The sequence below is a fragment of the Vombatus ursinus genome, unplaced genomic scaffold (assembly GCF_900497805.2).
Source record: "Vombatus ursinus unplaced genomic scaffold, bare-nosed wombat genome assembly UNPS02015175.1, whole genome shotgun sequence".
NCBI classification, from domain to species: domain Eukaryota; kingdom Metazoa; phylum Chordata; class Mammalia; order Diprotodontia; family Vombatidae; genus Vombatus; species Vombatus ursinus.
This window is the reverse complement of record NW_020954953.1, coordinates 22,943,346-22,963,087: the sequence shown is the minus strand read 5'-3', so window position 1 is coordinate 22,963,087 and position 19,742 is coordinate 22,943,346. Positions and strand designations below refer to the sequence as shown.

At 40.7% G+C, this 19,742-nt stretch overlaps 1 protein-coding gene across 1 annotated transcript in view; it reads right to left on the bottom strand.

Moving 5' to 3' along the window:
- The window catches only part of LOC114031417 (solute carrier family 22 member 1-like), a 55,553-nt gene that overhangs the window by 23,005 nt on the left and 12,806 nt on the right, over positions 1-19,742 (bottom strand). The window contains exons 2-6 of the mRNA XM_027846485.1: positions 14,475-14,578; positions 12,187-12,341; positions 10,475-10,643; positions 7,394-7,508; positions 6,698-6,810 (exon numbers count right to left, since the gene is read on the bottom strand). Coding sequence (XP_027702286.1) covers positions 6,698-6,810; positions 7,394-7,508; positions 10,475-10,643; positions 12,187-12,341; positions 14,475-14,578 — 656 coding nt within the window. The remainder of the gene's footprint in view (positions 1-6,697; positions 6,811-7,393; positions 7,509-10,474; positions 10,644-12,186; positions 12,342-14,474; positions 14,579-19,742) is intronic.

Below are 19,742 nucleotides of genomic sequence, written 5' to 3'. Positions count from 1 at the left end.
GATGACACACGAAGGCCAGCAAACACAGAAAAAGTATTTCTACATAACATTAACCTACATATAGCCTATACCCAAATACTTAACCCAAATTTTACAATAAGGCACTGTAAACACCCCATTAAAGAAAAAATTCAGACTTCTTCTCTGGGACAGAGGGCCAAAAAATTTTATGTGGATTTTCTAGATCATGGGGGCACTGTACCCATCAGGAAATGGAAAGGAAAGGCTATGGTTCCAACTAAGACTTCAGGGTCAGCTGTGACCCACTGTAAGACAAAGGTAGCAATGGTGGACATAACAGGCAGAAAGATGCCCAGAACTGCCCCACGGAATCTTCTAAGGTTTTTTTGCTAGCTCTTCAAGTGGGTATCGAAGAACACATTAAGGGAAAATGCTAGGATGAAAGTCTCGTCTTGAGCATAAATAAGCTACTTAAATACCATAAACATGAACTCTGAAACAGTAACTCTGATTATTAGTCTTCATCTGAGCTTAGTGAGAGCTCACAACAAAGTCAATGTTACCAATAGAGTTCATTTTGCTAAGACAAAGCTGTTCGTGGCCTTGAATTTTCTCCCAAAGCCTCTCAAGGTTACAGACTTCCAGAGAGGCACAAAACTGAACTTATTCTTCTCCCTACCTCCCACCCATATTTTCTTCAAAAAACAAAAACCAAAACCTGCTCCACTTTCTGGTTTTATCATTTTCGCTGAGTGGTACCACCATTAATGATATCACCCATGCTGGAAATCATGGCATTACTTCTTACTCTTCTCTTTCACCCTAACAATTTTCCAACCTTTGGCCCATGGAGCAGTTTTGGAACTCCTGCCCTGAGGGCTGTCTTGAATGGTGAGATTTTACTGTATCTAGCTGGCCCCAAAGTCAGCCATGATCTCTCAGCCCAGTGATTATCTACTGCTGTTGCTGCCCTTTCTGAACTCCAGCCCTGGGGTCAAGCTGGCCTAAATGAATCATAGGTTCATAGATTTGGGGCTAAAAAGGATGTTAGGGGCAGCTAGGTGGCACAGTGGACAGAGCACCAGCCCTGAAGTCAGGAGGACCTGAGTTGAAATCTGGCCTCAGACCAAACACTTGATACTTACTAGCTGTATGACCCTGAGCAAGCCACTTAACCCCAATTGCCTAAAAAAAAAAAAAAGAAAAAAAAAAAAGAAAGGATCTTAGACTAATTCCCTTATTTTATAGATGAGCAAACTGAGACCAAAAGAGGTTAAATGACTCGTCAGGGTCACACAGTTAGTAAGAGTATGAAGCAGGATTTGAACCTGTCTCCTTTGAACCTTGAGTCCAAATCCAGTACTGCATCCACTACAATGGGGGGCCACTCTTTAATTAATGGTATTTCACTATAGCTAGCCAACCACAGACCTAGTCATAGTCTTTCAACAGCCTCCACTTGCCCACTTGCCAATGCAGGTATCACTTTCTTCCCACCCCCACCCCTGCCCCAACCCCCCCTACACCCACACAGACACACACACACCTTGTCCTATAATCAAATTAACACCACTCAGGGCAGCTAGGTGGCACAGTGGATAGAGCACCAGCCCTGAAGTCAGGAGGACCTGAGTTCAAAACCAGCCTCAGACCAAACACTTGACACTAGCTGTGTGACCCTAGGCAAGTCACTTAACTCCAGTTGTGTAAAAAAAAAAATTAACACCACTATTCCTTCTGGGAAAGGGCACATAAATTGACTGTACCATTTTTCCACCCAACATCCCTGTGAGTTTCCATTTCAAAATTCCCTTCCCTAACCACCTCTCCCTTATATGCATTTTCTCTCCCTATTAGAATAAGCTGACTAAGGGCAGAAACTATTCTGCTTTTCTATTTTTATATCCAGGGCTCAGCACAATGCCTGGCATATAGTAAACATGGCATATAGTAAATGCTTTTTATTCATTCTTATTATCCTATTTTCTAGGTCCTACAGCATTTCTCACATTCCACATCACTCACCAGATCTATTAATTCTGCTCAATATTTCCTAAACGGAGAATAGCCCAACACATACCAATGATAAGAACAGTCACTAGGACCCAAGGGAAAAACAATTCTAGTGGTGGGGGAGGGGGAAGGGAAGAAGGAGGTTGAAGTATTAGCCATGATATTTGAGGCCTTGGGCTCTCTTGCATGGCACACAGTAGATGCTAGCCATTTTTCCTGCTCACTCCATTTTGTGAACATTGCAATGGATTAGCATCCTCATCATGCCCTTACATGGCTTCACCTTGTTGATGATGCCATTGACCCAGACACTATCCCTCCCCAGAACTAAAGACCATGGTTTGGTAGAATAGTATTGGTGGAAGACCTTTAAGACATGCACATGGTGCATTGGCTCCCATGTTCTTTCTTGGGGCCCATACCTTTGTCAGTCTACTTGGTATCAGAGATAGTCTAGTCACTTCTTTGAGCCCGGGATCCTCAGGACAATGTATTTCCTCATGTTCACCCATAATTAGCAAGGGTAGGAAAGAACGTGATTTATGTACTTCAAGGTCAAAGTCATCCTCACAAGCTCCTAGTATGGGGCTTCTGGGGAAGCAAACAACTTGATCATTGGCTGAGCCACAAGTGAGAAAAAAAAATTAGAGGATCAAAATCTGTGCCCCCTAGATTGGGGACGGAGCTAGTGGAATAGGTTATTGATTAAATGATCAGGACCCAACGGATCTGGAGGGAAATAAAGGGTCAAGGTCTGAAGCCTTGCAATCAAAACAAAGTAAACCATATGCCATGCCAGAGTAAACCAAAGTGCGGCTGAGAAGGGAAAAGTAGAGTTCAAAGCAGCAGTCTAAAACGAAGGGACATGACAAATTGGAGAACATATTATGAAGGAGATTAGCAAGTGTCAGCAAAACCACAATTTGCCTTATACGATTTCCTTGCCCAGTGGACCACTCATATGGCAGCCCAATGCTTGTTAGACTCTCTCCTTACCCTGCTGAGTAAAACCAGGCAGATTCTACCTTCATAAAATCCATCCCCTTCCTCGTGGCGACCACCCTAATATAGGCCACCATTATACCCCTCCCCACTTACCACACCAATCTAATACCTGACTTTTCTAACCAGTATTCTCATCTCTAGTCTATTCTTTATATCACTGACAAAATAATTTTACTTATCCATAGGTCTGGTCGTGTTACTCTCTGGCTCAAAATCAATCAATGGCTCCCTATTGCCTGCTAAATAAAGTTCAGACTTTCTAGTCCACTATGCAAATCCCTTTTCAATGTAATATAATCTTTCTTTTCCAGGGCCTTTATTTTATAAAAATTAATAAAACCCCTATTTTTCCTTTTAAAATACTCTATGCTTGGGGGCAGCTAGGTGGTGCAGTGAGTAGAGCACCAGCCCTGGATTCAGGAGGACCCGAGTTCAAATCTGGCCTCAGACATATAACACTTACTAGCTGTGTGACCCTGGGCAAGTCACTTACCCCATTGCCTATCCAAAATAATAATAATAATAATAATAATAATAATAATAATAATAATAATAATAATAATAAAATACTCTATGCTAAAAGCCAACTAGACCATTTGCTTTCCTCAGCACTAGACCCTGGAGTCAGAGGACCCCTGTCAAATTCCCCTGTCATTTATTACCTGTGTGACCTTGGGAAAAATCACTTAACAGCCTTCTGCCTCAGTTTTCTTATCTGTAAAATGAGAGGGGTCTGACTAGATGATCTCACCTAGTCAGTTCTGTGTCTATGATCCTATTTCCTATACTTGAGGCAGCTAGATGGCACAGTGGATAGAGCACTGAGTCTGGTGTTGGGAAGACCTGAGTTCAAGGCCTGCATCAGACACTAACTAGCTGTGATGATCATGTACAAATCATTTAGCATCTTTCAGCCTCTGTTTCCTCATCTGTAAAATGGGGGTAACAAAGGTACTTCCTTCCAGGGTGTTGTTAGGATCGGATGAGCTAAAATATATAAAATGTATGGCAAACCTTAAAGTCCTATATGAATGCTATTATTATTCATTGTCATTATCATTACTTTCCTACCTCTGTCTTTTCTTGAATCCTTTCCCTATTTCTAGAATGATCTTCCAACCCCTCTTTTTGTTTGTTCAAATCCTACCCCTCCTTAAAAGCTTGTCTTAAATGCTTTCTTCTCTGTGACTCCTTATATGATGACCCCTGGCCATCTCTTTCTTCCTCAGGCCTCCTATAGCACTGTGTGTGTGCGTGCCTCTCATACAATCTTAAATACACATGTGGTTTTGTGATCTCATCAATGTGGATGGTCCCTTCAGTGATACAAATGAAATGAAAACCTACCCACACCTGCCCATTCTTTACAACTCTTGTTCATGTTCTCCCATAAATTACCACACACAGTCCACACAATCTACTGGGAGTCTCTTTATGGCTTTAGTCCCCAACCTTCTCACCAGCCACCATACTGCTTGGACAAGAAATCAAACCCCAAAAGACTTCATCCTTGGGACTCCTGCCACAGAGCCTTGTTCTCCTGATTGGTGCCTGCCTAAGACACCCACTATATTAAAGCCTAGTTCTCTCTAGCTATACTACTATATGCTACCTTCTTCCCTCACCCCCACTTTCATTTCTGGAACCATAATCAAATCAGCTTTGTCATTGCTTCTGAAAATCTCTACTCTCATCCCCATAACTTTCTGAATCAAAATATTCTTTACTGGCCACCTTTCTTCTCTATGCCCTGTTTCTCCCTCTTAGAATATAAGCACCTTGAGGGCAGGGACTCTCTTAGCTTTGTTTTTGTCTCCCCTGTGCTTAGCATAGTATTTGGTACATGTTTACATACTTAATAAATGCTGTTTCATTCATTCATTCTTCTAGCAACTTGTGGTTCCAGTAAAGCATTCAGGCTGTTGGCCTATCATCCTTTACTTTTATCGCAGGATCAGCTCTTCTCTTTTCACTTCACTGATAACATTTTTTACTCCATTTCTTCTTCGCTTTTCCTCGTTGGTTATATATTGCAGCCAGCTTACATCAACCATTTGCCCCTCCATTACTCTGTGCATTACTGGACAACTATTCCATCCGTGAAAAAAGTGGGATCAACACATTTTAAAAGGTAGATTTTAAGAAACTCTAAACTATCAACACAAAAAATTGCAAGATCATCAAGTTCCTTAAAGGCAGGGCCTTTCATTCCTATCTTCTTGGCTTAACACAATGCCTGGCATGTTTGAATACCATACTGACCATGTCTAGTTTAGGAACTTGAACCTTGACAAGTTGGCTTTTAAAGCTGTTGATAACCTGGCCCAATCCTACCTTTGCAGCCTTCTTACATCTCACTCCCCTCCACCTACTCTTGAGATCCAGTGACACTGGCCTCTTGGCTGTTCCATTAACAAGACACTCAGGACATTTTCACTGGTTGTCTCCCACGCACTCTCCCTCCTTATCTCTGCCCCCTGACTTCTCTGGTTTCCTTCAACTAACTAAAATCCCCTCTTCTACTCTTTCCTGATCCCCCTTAATTCTAATGCTTTCCTTTGGGGATTATCTCAAGTTAATCCTGTATATAACTTGTTTGTATACAGTTGTTGGCATTTTGTCTCCCACTTTAGACTGTGAGTTCCTTATAAACTAGGACTGTCTTTTGCCTTTCTTTGCATCCCCAGGGCTTAGCACAGTGCCTGACATATAGTAGTCACTTAATAAATCTGTATTGATTGATTGACTGTATTCATTATTTGTGCATCGCCGTGTGCAGGTTGCTGCCCACTCAGACTGTGAGTTCCTTGAGAGTAGGGACTGGTGTTTTTATTTTTTGGCGGGGGAAGGGTACTTTTTTTGCATTCCTAGTATTTAGTATCTTGTGTAAGTGAATGTTAAAAACTAGTATTTAGCACAGTACCTGGCACATAGTAGGTGCTTAATAAATGCCACTCAATTTGACTTAGAGGGTAGCAATACACATAGACAGAAGGGCTAGGGATCTAGAGGCAGAGGAATACAGTAACGAGTGGGAAAACCCATTGATTTGGACTCAGTTCCCTAAAGGGAAGCCATCACATCCCAAAGCCCTTCCAGGGAACAACGTGCATTGAGCAGCCAACCCCAGGTGAAAGAGGGCTGAGCAGAAGAATTTCTGGAACAAACCAGAGCCAGTGCCAAGGAGCAGAAGCAAAGGAGAGAGTCATGATATGGAAGATCAAATTCACACTGGTACTATGAATTCTGTAGACTAAGTCCCGAGGGAGAGTGGAGGGCAGATTAGCTCTATGTTGACCCTGAGTGCTTTCCACACAGGTTACACATATAACCCACATATTTTGCCCACTGAAATGTGATTGTATTTCCTCTTCTTTTTTTTTTTAGGCAATTGGGGTTAAGTGACCTGCCCAGGGTCACACAGCTAGTGTTTGGTCTGAGGCTGGATTTGAACTCTGGTCCTCCTGACTTCAGGGCTGGTGCTCTATCCACTGTGCCACCTAGCTGCCCCTATTTCCTCTTGTTCACTCCTTACAGACTATGAAGAAGAGCTCATTACTGTAATCTTTGTTAGAATAATTCATCCATACAACTTATCAAATCACCACTTAACTTTCTCTTCTTTAGTCTGGAGCATTCTCCTCCCCATATCCTGCTCCCAAAGGGTCATTCCAACCATGAACACTTTGGGTTGAAAAATTTCAGAACTTCGCCTTACCAGATGTACATCAGAATGAAAGTATGTTTCCTTATCTGAGGGGTTAGGAATAGGTCTCCGAAGGAAGGTCGTAGCTTTTCTGTATCATCATCATCATCTTCAAGAGAGAGGGTCTAGGAAAGAGATGTATCATCAGCTCAGGAAAGAAGACTCCTTCCAGAAATCACAAGATCACATGGTAGATGGCTTAGGACTGGAACAAGTTTCAAACCTTTTTCTGATTGGCCCAAGGACCTTTACTCCACCAGGTAAATGCTCCAAATGATCCACGCTGGGAGGCCAGCGCAACACATGGTTTGTACTCAATTGGAAATATGCTCATTGCCTTTGGAAATTTCAAGGCAAGAACTCAAATGTGAAACAAATCTACAACACATACAGGCTATAAGTAGATTATCACTTCATACTCCTAGCCCCATCATCTCCTTTTTCCCTCTCTCTATTACCTTGAGATTGGAGGCAGATAGGTAGCTCAGTGGATAGAGGACTGGGCCTGGAGTTAGGAAGAGTAGAGTTCAAATCCAGCCTCATGTACTTGCTAGCTGGGTGATCCTGGGCAAGTCACTTAATCTTTGTTTGCCCTAATCCACTGGAGCAGGAAATGGCAAACCACTCCAGTATCTTTGCCAAGAAACCCCCATGAACAATAGGGTCCATGGGTTCTTAAAGAATTAAACATGACTGAACAACAATTACCTTGAGATTAGCAGGCAACTGTTTCCCATTCTTTTGAGCAATGTGGTCCATTATCTTTATTGCTTTGGCATTTTTCTTCTGTGATAACAGCCACCGAGGAGATTCAGGCACACACCTGTAGTTATAATCAATGATTTATTAAAAGTAATAATAGGGTTTTTTTTTTGGAGGGAGGAAAGAAAATAGGCCTGTGATTTCATTGTTATGGGGGATTACCATTGAAGAAATTCTCTCTACCAATGAAAATTGATAGCTGCTCTGCAACTTATAGTCTTAAATCAGAGAATTCTTCACCTTTTTTTGTCATGGACTCCTATGGCAGTCTTTGGATCTCTTCTCAGAATAATGTTTTTGAATAATTGAAGTAAACGCTAAAGTTCATTTAGATGTCAGCGAAAATAAAGATGTAATTTTTTAAATCATCCAGCTTCACAAACCCCCTGAAATCTATCCATGGTGGGTCCTTGCCCCCCAGGTTAAGACCTACTGTCTTAGAGAACTACCTCAGGCATTGAGAGGGCCACAAAGCCAGAATGCCAGAGGCACACAGTATAATAATCTACATTGCTATTATATAGAGGGAGCACACACGAAACCTTAAGACAACTCCACTGAATGAGCATTTACTAGGGGCTTACTCTGTGGGAATGTAAAGATGAAAGATAACATCTTCTGTTAACTGAATGATCTGATAGTCTAATGGGCATAGGGGTAAAGTATGACTCGAACCCAAATAAAATAGGACATAACCTAGAATGGGATGGAGGCAAAGGAGACCCCCTCAAACTAGATATATCCCATAGGAGGGAAGGAGGAAGGGAATAAATATTTCTATAATGTCTACTGTGTGCTGGACACTGTGCTAAGTGCTTTTTGCAAATATTATCTCCTTGGATCCTCACAACAACCCTGTCAGGCAGATGCTAGAATATTAGCTCCTCGGGGGTAGACATTCATTCATTTTTGTCTTTGAGTCTCTGGAGCGGTGACTGGAACACCTAGAATAACGCTTAGAACACTATCCCTAGAACATAGTTAAGTGCTTTTACAACGTATGGTGAATTAAATTCAATTAAGAATAAAGAGGAGACCAAGGTATCTCTTGGTCAAGAGGCAGTTTGGTATAACACAAAGGGCTCTGGACATGGAATTAGGAAGACCTGGGTTCAGATCTCACTTCAGACACTTACTGTGTCCCCAGTTTTATCCCTCTCTGGCCTGTACCACCCTCATCTGTAAAAGGAAGGGTACAACTCTAAGGGCCCTTCTAGCTCTCAATCTATGATGCTCTGACAAACCAGATCTGAGAAGCGAGTGAAGAGGCATGAGTGGAGGACATATACATTATTCTTTCCATGAGTTTCACAACAATTATGGAACTTCAGAATTGCAAGAGACTTCAGAGGTCATGTAGTCTAACCCACCCTGGAACAGTAATTCCTCCTCCATCACCTGCAAGTGGTATTAGGAAGTCTCTACCTGGCAACAAGCCTAAACGTTAACTGTGAATTCCACTCACTGTGCCCTGTTCTGCCTCTGAGGCCCAATGAAACAGATATAGTGCCTCTGCCGGGTGATAGCTCTTAAAATAAAGGATTCTATTCTATCTCCCCTAAGTCTTCTCTTTTCCGGGCAAAACTACCATTTCCTTCAACAGGTCCTCATGTGCTGGGAAGCCAAGGCTCTTTCTCCCTCCTGGTTGCCTTCCTCCAGTCAGTTGATCAGTTCCCTTCCTAAAATGTGGGGCCCAGAACTGAACACAATACTCCAGGTGTGCCAGATGGTGGGCAGAGTGTAGCAGGACAATGGTCTCCGAGGCAGTGAAGCAAAAGAAGGGATAATAAGAAAGAATTTGAGCCCATCAATGAGTCAAAGAAAGGGCTTTTATAAAGTATCTAGAGTGGGATGAGGTAGAGGGGAAAAAACAGAGAGATAGAGAGACACAGTGAGAGACAGAGACAGACAGAGACAAAGAGAGAGAAAAAGAGAGGGAGACAGAGAGAGAGATAGTGAGAGACAGAGAGAAAGAGAGAGATAGTGAGAGACAGAGAGAGAAAAAGAGAGAGAGGTAGTGAGAGACAGAGAGAGAGAGAGAGAGAGAGAGAGAGAGAGCTCACATGGATTAGGCCCAGAACAAAGTTATATCACTTCAGTACATTCCCGACCTCTCCCCCTGACCCTGTAAGCCCTGAATTGTTCAAATAAACTGCAGATATTAGTCTATTATAATCATTTACCAGCTTTGGCTCAGTCTTAGGCTTCTTGGCAGGAAAAAAAAAATATCCTTTCTTAACCTCTTTCCTTTAGTCTTTTATTTAGGGAGAATCTGCTGGGTGGCTCAGAGTACTAGACCTGAAGTCAGAAACACCTAACACTTACAAGATGTGTGAACCTGAGTAAGTCACTTAAGCCTATTTGCCTCAGTTTCCTCATCTGTAAAATGAGTTGGAGAAGGAAATGGCAAACCACTCCAGTTATCTTTGCCAAGAAAACCCCAAATGGGGTCATGAAGAGTCGGACACAACTGAACAACAACAACAAGAGTTTGTATTAGCCTATGTTGAGGAGGCAGTCCTCGGAGTTTATTCCACTAGGGAGGGACATGGTCAGAACAGTACTTTAGGAGAATCACCTTGTCAGCTATGTCAATGACGGCTTGCAGAAGGTAGACTTGAGGAAATCGGACCATTCTGGAAGCCATTGAACTGATCCTGGTGAGAGATGCTGAGGGCCTAAATTAGGGTTGTGTCTTCATGAGTAAAGAAAAGGAGATAAAGGTAAGAAATATTGTGGAGGTAGAAACAAGAAGACTTGGTGCTGGTCTCTTAACGGTATTTGGCCCATGTATGATTGGCTCCTGATTAGATACATGGAGTGAGAGCGAGGAGTTAAAATGGCTCCAGAGTCATGAACGGAGGTGACTTAGAAGGAGAGTTCTTCCCTTGAAAGAAATAGAGAAGTACAATGGGAGCATAGGTTTGGGGAAAAGGACAATGCAGCTCCTAACCCATCTGCTCCTGTTCATCCTGTGTGAGTTGCTCTATTGCCATTGAAAATGAAAAGGAGGAAGGCGGTACTTACCAGTAATAGAGCAAAAAGAGGAAGGTTGGTAAAGTAACAGTCAGCTGTAGCCATCGCCAATGGGGAATAGTATAAGCAATTCCTGAGAGTATCAAGAGACCAATTGCAAAATTCGTCTGGAAGAGAATACCCACGGTTCTTCTGTACGCTGCGCCAACAAATTCTGTGACTAGAATAGAGACATTTTGTTGTTCGGTCATTTTCAGTCATGTCCAACTCTTCATGACCCCATTTGGCATTTTCTTGGCAAAGATAATGGGAATAATTTGCCATTTGCTTCTCCAGCTCATTTTACACATAAGGAAACTGAGGCAAACAAGGTTAAGTGACTTGCCTGGGGTCACACAGCCAGTAAATATCTGAAGCAGAATTTGAACTCAGGTTTTCCTGACTCTAGGCACAGCACTCTGTCCACTGTGCCACCTAGCTGCCTGCAAAATAGAGATGTGAATGGTCATCAATGCAGATTATAATCAATAGGAAAATATAGACCCTCTGCTTTCAGAAGCCTTGGGGTTCTGGAATATTTATTTATTTATTTCCTCAGAGTAGGATCATAGTTAGATCACCTCTTCCTAGGAGGCCTGAAATTTCCCCAAATGTCAGGATGCTAAATTGAATTTCCAGGAAGTGGCAAACCCCTGTATCTCCTTCCCTAGAAAATTACACAAAGTATGGATTATCTCCCATCCTTTACCACCCAGAAAATGATTCATGCCTGCTAGTGTCATCCAGCCTTGGATTGAAGCTGGAAAAAGTGAATCTACTTCAGTTGTTTCCCTTTCCCAAAGCCTTGCTGAGTTTGAGAGTCACTACTATGCTGGCTATGGTGGTAGGACAGCTAGGTGGTACAATGGATAGAGCACTGGACCTCGGGTCAGGAAGACCTAAGTTCAAATCCAGCCTCCGACACTTATTACCTGTGTGACCCTGGGCAAGTCACTTAACCCTGTTTGCCTCAGTTTTCTCATCTGTAGAGTGAGCTGGAACAGGAAATGGCAAACTATTCCAGTATCTTTGCCAAGAAAGCCCCAAATGGGATCACAAAGAGCCAGACTCAACTAAAAATGACTGAATAACAACAAATAGCACAGTGGACAGGGCACTGGATTTTAAGTCAGAGGACCTGAATTCAAATCTATCTCCTAATCACTTACTACCTGTGTGACTTTGGGCATGTCACTTAACCTCCCTGGGCCTCAGTTTCCTCACGGATAAAACGAAGGCACTGGACCTAAATCCTTTCCAGCTCCAAATCTATGATCCTATAAAGTCTTACAATTTGGGGGTTTCCCTCTCAATCTTTAAAGTAAACTTGAAAAGTATTAATATATAGCATTCCTCAGATATTTATCCAATCCTTGGTTTTTAGTTGTTGGTTGAAGGTTTTTTTAGGAGTTTTGCTCTCTTTAACAATATTCCTTCTCTTTATCTCCTCCTATGTCTCCATCCTCAAATACTATAAAAATATACAGAGGTTAAGTGACTTACCCAAGGCCACACAGATAGTAAGTGTCTGAAGTTGGATTCAAACTTCGGTCTTTTCCAGTATTCACCATCCTCCATGTCCACCCCTCAGACTGCGCTAAACAGGGGCTCTTTCTACATCCCTCATCGATATCAACAACAATAACCTCTCTGACCTGGTCCCAAATTTATCATATCCCCTAACTACTGTCCTGATTTGAGTTGATGGAACCATGAATAATTACTCAAGATGTATCCAGAGGCCCAGCTTCCCTTGCTGACCAGTCCTTGCAGCAAACGAAAAATGAGCATAGATGTATAGTTGGGTGAGATGGCCATGAGGACTCCAGAGAGAGAATTGATGAAGACTGTGATTAAGAGACACACTTTGCGACCAAACCTGCAGAGAAACAAACACAGTAATGAAATCAAGACCAAGACAAAATATTTTTAAAAACTGAAGCAAGGGCAACATGACTGACCATAACGGAGTGTGTGAACAGAGCTTACAGAACAGAGCTCTATAGGATTTAGTGGTTTTATCTAGAAAAAGTGCATTAGACTTATTGAGAAAATTGTTGGTTTGCTCTGCTTTCAGTGGTATTTGACCCATTGAAAAGGTACCTAATCAAAACTATATTGTTACCATGAAAAGAGTGCTGAACTTGGAATCCTAGCTCTGCCACTCTCTACTACCCATGAAACCACTAAAATCAATGAGATATACATGATATATATTTGTGATATAGTGGTATATGATATATAAATATATGTACATATAGTGATATATACATGTGTGTATGGATACATGTGTGTACTCATACATGTGTACATATATACATGTCCCATCCCAAAGAAACCAGGAATGCATTTCAGTTAGCTTTCTATGACTGCCATGAACCCAGATGACTGGGGCACAAGGAGTGGACTGGGGGATTTTTTTTCTTGTCCATTTCCATGATATTTACGTGTGTGTTGCCCGCCTCATTAGATTGCAAGCTAGGGGCACTTTGCCTCTTTTTGTATCCCCAGGTATTTTGTAACCACAAGACCTAGTGGTGCTTAATAAATGCTTACTGATTGATAGATTTCATCAGCATAGTTTGCTGACGCAGTTCAGCTACTTGGCTGTACCCCCAGAATCTCTGGGAGATGCTGGGGGGACAGAAAGATTCACCTTGGTCCACAAATGCTCAGCTAGTATTAGACGGGATCAAACCCAGTTCTTTCTGATGCCGAGACTGACTCCCTATCTTTGACAGTGTCGTTGTGCCTCATCATAAGGGATGTCAGCAGGAAATGTATTATCAGAAACGAGGGTGGATTAGTCATGTGGCAATTTAATTCAACTCAAAGAAACATTATTAAACAATTACTATGTCCGAGGCATCTGGAGACACGAAGACTAAACCAAGCCAGTCCTTGAAAGAGTTTACACTTTTCTGGCATAAGGGATAAAAAAAGGACAGACCAAAGCTTGCACTGGTATCCCAGAAATGTGACAGACTCAGAGGAACATCTCCCCATGCTGAGTAGGACCATCCCTTAAGAGTCCCCTAGGATGAGGTTGTAACCTATTCCTGTGTAGGGGTGGGTATCCAAACCAAAGTAGTACTATAGAAAAAGTCCTGGACTCAGAAGTTTGTTTATCGGTCAGACGCTTTTCAGTCATGTCTGACTCTTCATGACCCCATTTGGGATTTTCTTGGCAAAGATACTGGAATGGCTCGCCATTTCCTCTTCTAGCTTATTTTACAGATGAGGAAACTGAGGCAAATAGGGTTAAGTGACTTACCCAGGGTCACACAGCTAGTAAGTGTCTAAGGCCAGATTTGAACTCAGGAAGAGGAGTCATCCTGACTAGCTAGATATAGTCTGATATGTATTCTTTTTTAATCTTATCCTAAGCATGCAACTAGCTGGCACAGTGGATGGAGCAGTGGACCTAGAGTCAGGAGTATTTGAATTCAAATGTGGCCTCCAATATTTTTTTTCACTAGTGGTATGACCCTGGGCAAGTCATTTAACGTGTCTACCTCAGGTTTTTCATCTGTAAAATGGGAATAATGATGGCACCTACTTCTGAGAATTGTTGTGAAGATCAAATGAAATAATATTTGGGGTTTTTAAAAATCTTATCCTAAATAAAATTGTTTTTAATTGTATCTTATGGTCCATGAATATTTCATTTCATTGTAGTCCCAGGCCTGAATCACCAACCTGGTCTGAGTTAGTCCTAGCCTAGAATAAAAGCACTTTGTTAACTATAAGGCACTATATTATAAAAATATAACACATTATATTTTTATAATATAGTGACTTCAAATCCATTTTCAAATCCACTGACTTCAAATCCATTATTTTTTTCCACTACTCCATCAACTCCGCTATTTCTGTTTAAAACATAGTAGCCACAAATTCTTGAATTCAGGAACTATATCCAATTTCTTGTGCATTTCTTCATAGCAACTAGGATGGTTCTAAGAAGCAAATATTTCTTTAACTGAATTAGGAAATTGAAGCATTTACATACCTGTCTGCTATATAGCCAATTCCCAGAGAGCCAAGAAAGAATCCCACATTTACACAGGATTGGAATAGGTCCACCTTCCAGGAATCTGCACACACCAGGTTAAACTGAGGAGACAAACCATTGTTAGAAGCAATACAATTCCAAAGAAATGAAAACCATTTTGTAACCCAGAACTCACACAAAGCCAACCTGTTACACATCATTCACGCATATCTTGTGGGTTCCATTGTTATCTTCATCTTTCTTCTCTCTTTGTTACTAGATTTTGTTGGTGGTGGTGTTATTATAAAATGTTTCTTTAAGAATTTCCCTGCTTCAGTCATTCTGTAGAGCAATTTGGAACTATGCCCAAAGAGCTATAAAACCATACAAACCCTTTGACCTAGCAATACCACTGCAAGGTCTGTATCCAAAAGAGATAAAAAACAAAAAGGAAATGGACCTATATGTACAAAAATATCTATAGCAGCGCTTTTCTGGGGGCATAGAATAAGAAATTGAGGAGGTGCCCATTAATTGGGAAATGGCTGAACAAAGTGTGGTGTGTGATTATGATGGAAATGATGAGGAGGATGCTCTTAGAAACACCTGGAAAGACTTACATGAGCTGATGTAAAATGAAATGTACTGTTTACAAAGTAATAGCAATATTGTAAGATGATCAGCTATGAAATGACTAAACTATTCTCAGCAATACAATGATCCAAGGCAACTCTGAAGGACTTAGAATGAAAAATGCTATCCATCCCCAGAGAAAGAACTGAGGGTGTTAGAATACAGATTGAAGCATACTTTTTTCTACTTTCTTTATTTTTCTTGTTGTTGTTGTTGTTTTAGCCTGTTTCCTTTCACAACATGACTATTATGGAAATGTTTTGCATGCCTACACATGTATAACCTATATTGAATCACTTGCCTTCTCAATGTGGGGGAAGAGGGGGAAGGATGAAGGCAGCAAATTTGAAACTCAAAGTTTTAAAAAATGAATGTTAAAAATTGTTTTTACATGTAACTGAGGAAAAATAAAATACTAAATAAGTTTTTTAATTTTAAAAAGAATTTCTCTGTTTCTGGCATATGTGTCATCTTGTGTTTGCCAGACCTGATATTTTCCACAAGATTTTGAATTGGGAGGAATCTTAGCAATCCTCTAACCCAACCCCCTGGTTTTACAGATGAAGAAACCGAACCCCAGAAAAACAAAGGGACCTTCCCAGGATGATATAACTAGTAAGGGGCGAGCCAGGTTTTAAACACAGGTCCTCTGACTCCAAATCCATTGACCTTTCCACTATGTCATAGCACTTATCATGAAGGAAGCACTTTATATTCCAAATGTGTTATCAGAGATAGAAGGACATAGTGTCCTTATTAGAAAAAGCAAGAATAAATTTGGAGCAAGATCAAGTGAACTGCTATTCAAGAGAAAGGCAGAAAAGTAGAAATTGCCCTGATTGTATCTATTACACAATTGGCCTTGACATTGGATGTCCTCTGTGCTTGGTGATATTTTCCTTCTTTACCTTCATAAATCTCTAGTTTCCTTCAAACTCAGTTCAAGTGCCACCTTCTGCATAAGGCCTTTCTTGAGGCCTTCTAGTACCTTCCCACCCCTACTGCAGGTTATCTTATATTTGTTTTGAATGTATTTCATATATGTCTATATATGTGTGTAGTGCTCCATTTGGGCTATCTCTCCATTTATAATTGCAGTTTGTGTCCCAAGGGATGGAGAAGGTTGTGTTGAGTGACTACCCCAAAGTTTAAGGTGAGTTTGTATTCCTAACACTATAAGCCCCCACTAGTGCACTTACCTTTAATAGTCAGCCAGTAGAAAGAATTATCTCAAAGCAGAGACATTTATTAACATAGCTTTACAAGAACAATAACAACAAATGACCACCACCACTTTCAATAAAACTATTGAAGCATTCTCGCGCAACTACACACAGAATGAGTAGAAAGAGTGAGTACATATATGGTGAATACTAGTAGAAAGAAACACACATAGCAATCTCATATGGCCAAGGTAACTCAAAGGCACTATAGGGAACCAATATCCTTTCCCTTTTCATGATATCCTCATACAACTCCTCCTGATATAGTGTCTTTAATGAGCATACCACTCTGCCAGGCTTTATGGACCTGTTCATTTCCAAGCTCAGCTCCCAGGGATGGCTCTCTTCTCATCTCACAGTGGTCATATTCCTCAGAACTATCACCTTGTTTCACTCCTTTTCCATGCTGAGTACATAGATTGCTATTGGGTAAGTAGACCTACTCCAGATCATGGCTGATATGGAGAGCAATTTGGAACTCCAAAGGGCTATAAAACTGCATACTCTTTCATCCATCAATACCACTACTGGGTCTATATACCAAAGAGATCATAAAAAAGGGGAAAGGACCCACATGTACAAAAAACATTTATGGCAGTTCTTTCTGTAGTGGCAAAGAATTGGAGATTGAGGGGATGCCCATCAATTGGGGAATGGCTGAACAAGTTACGGTATATTAATGTAATAGAATACTATTGTTCTATAAAAAATGATGAGCAGGCAGATTTCAAAAAAACCTGCAAAGACTTACGTGAATTGATACTGAGTGAAGTGAGCAGAACCAGGAGAACATTGTACACAGTAACAGCAACATTGTGCGATGATCAGCTTTGATGGACTTGGTTCTTTTCAGCAATACAATGACAAATTATATACAAAGACAATTCCAAAAGACTCGTGATGGAAAATACTATCCACATCCAGAGGACGAGCTATGAAGTCTGAATCCAGATCGGAGCATGCTATTTTCACTTTTTATTTTGTTTTTTTCTTTCTCGTGGTTTTTCCCTTTTGTTCTGATTCTTCTTTCACAGCATTACTAATGTGGAAATGTGTTTAATATGATTGTACATGTATATACTATATCAGATTCCTTGCTGTCTTTGGGAGAGAAGGAGGAAAAACAATTTGGAACTCAAAATCTTATAAAAGTGAATGTTGAAAACTATCTTTACATGTAATTGGAAAAAATAAAATACTAGTAAGTGCAACAAAAAAAAAAAAGATGTCATGGCTGAAGGGGGGAAGAATGGAAGAGAGAGAAAGCCCTTCCCACTAGAGAGGTGAGGAATGATTCCCTTTCCAAAGCAGCCTTCTTAATCTATAGCTGGCTGGCTTTCTTTTCTACTGTCAGAGGTTATGCTCCTTGGAAAAATGTCCTGCCTCAACTGACAATTGAGAAAGTATGAATCACTTTCCAAAGGGTCAATAGCAGTGTGACCAATCTTTAACCAGCCAATGGTTAGCTGCTTTCTAATTCTATTTTTTACTTAAAAACTTCATACCTCATTAGAGTAACAAAATATAAGGTTTTATTTACACTAACCTATGCTTCATTTAAACAAATATCTGTGTTTCCTCTGTTGTCTATCCCCTATCTTATAATATTTTGTCAAATGAACTAAGATATTAGGAGAGAAGCAATTGATCAAGGGTATCCTGATCAACTCTTTCCACACATACTATATGTACACTTTCCAGTTAGAATATAGTTTAGCCCAAAGTTGGACACTGGATGTCTTTTGAGACCAATTGTCAAAACCAGACCAACAGTGTAAAAAAAAATATGACATGATCCAACCTCACTTAGCACTCTCATTTACATCTTTCTACTCTAATTATGATTTATTATTGTGAATAATAGACAACTTTTTATCTCCTCTGTAAGCTCTAGGATAGTAACAGTATCTTCTCTAAACTCTTTATTCTCCCTCATCATCATAGCATAGTAGTCAGGATACAATGGGTATTTAATGTATTTGTTCAATTATCTAAATTTTAAAATTAATCTGTTGACACATATGTGCTTATCCTCATATCAATCTTTAGAAAAAGCAGGAAAGCATAAAGAATTACTCAAAGCCAACCAAAAGAGTTGCACGCTTTGGAAGAGCAGTCTTACAGCTACAAAGCTAAAGATAAGTGAGATGAACCCATCAGTGAAACTCCTTAAAATGTGCTTAGAAATAGGAATTGAGAAGTGGATTCAACTGAAAAGGTAAAGAGAGATGCCATAATTAGCCCGCAATTGGGCAGTGGAGTATTTATTCCCTCTGCAATATTTACCTGGATTTCAACATGTTGTGCCTATCTTTAAAGAACCAGAACCTATCTCTATTTGTTTTCATCTCTCCTGAGTTCTTTTAATCTACTTTTTATTATAGTCATTTGTGTTCATGTCTTATCCTCCTGACTAAATTGTAACAACCAGAAAGCATTTATTAAATGCCTATAGGCTAGGCATTGAGCTTGGTACTAGCAAAGCAAAGACATAAATGAAAGAGTCTGCCCTCAAGGCCTTTACATTCCACCACGATAGAAAACATGTCCACATATCAGTATAAATAAACCACATGTAAAACTAACACAAAGTAAGCGGGGTGGGAGGCAGGGTTTGGGGAGTTAGGAAGGCACTAGCAGTTGAGTGGATGTAGAACAGCCTTATGCATAAGGCAGCAAGAACTGAGTCCTAAAGGAAAGCAGGGGTTCCAAGAGGCAGAAGTGAAGAAGGAGAACATTCCAGACATAGAGGACAGCCTGTGCAAAGGTAGGAGGTGGAGTGTTGCATGTGATGTGGGAAGAGGAGTAATGAAAAAGACTGAAAGGTAGGTCAGGAACAGGTTTAAAGGACTTCAAAAACCAAACAGAAGAATATATAGAGAGAATCTCAAAATTCCTAGTGCAGGTGAAAGCTTCACTAGCTTTAAAATTACTAAAGTACTAAAGCTTTCACCTGCACTAGGAATTTTGGGAAACCCAATATTTGATGCTACAAGCAATAGGGAACCATGGGAGTTTAATGTCATTGTAGTGACGTGGTCAGAACGGTAATTTACAAAAATTAGTTTGGCAGCTATCTGAAGGATAAATTGGAGAGGGGAGACTGAGGCAGAGAGACAAAGTAGGAGACTGTCATAATAGTGTAGGTGAGATAGTCTAGGTGAAAGGTGATATGGGTCCAGACTAGGGCAGCTGCTGTGTGAGTAGAGGGAAAAGTATATATTTAAAGGGCTGTTGTGGGGATCAAAAGGACAAGTCCTGCCGAGAGTGGGAATAATCTAAGGATGGGATTTAATGAGGCAAGAGCCATAATAGGACAAGGGAGCAAGAGATTTGAGAAGAGAGGATGGTATTAAGTTGAGATAGTTAACCAACTATTATTCTGTTGAGAGTGGAAATTGGGAAGGGAGAAGAGAGTAGCCGGAGCAGG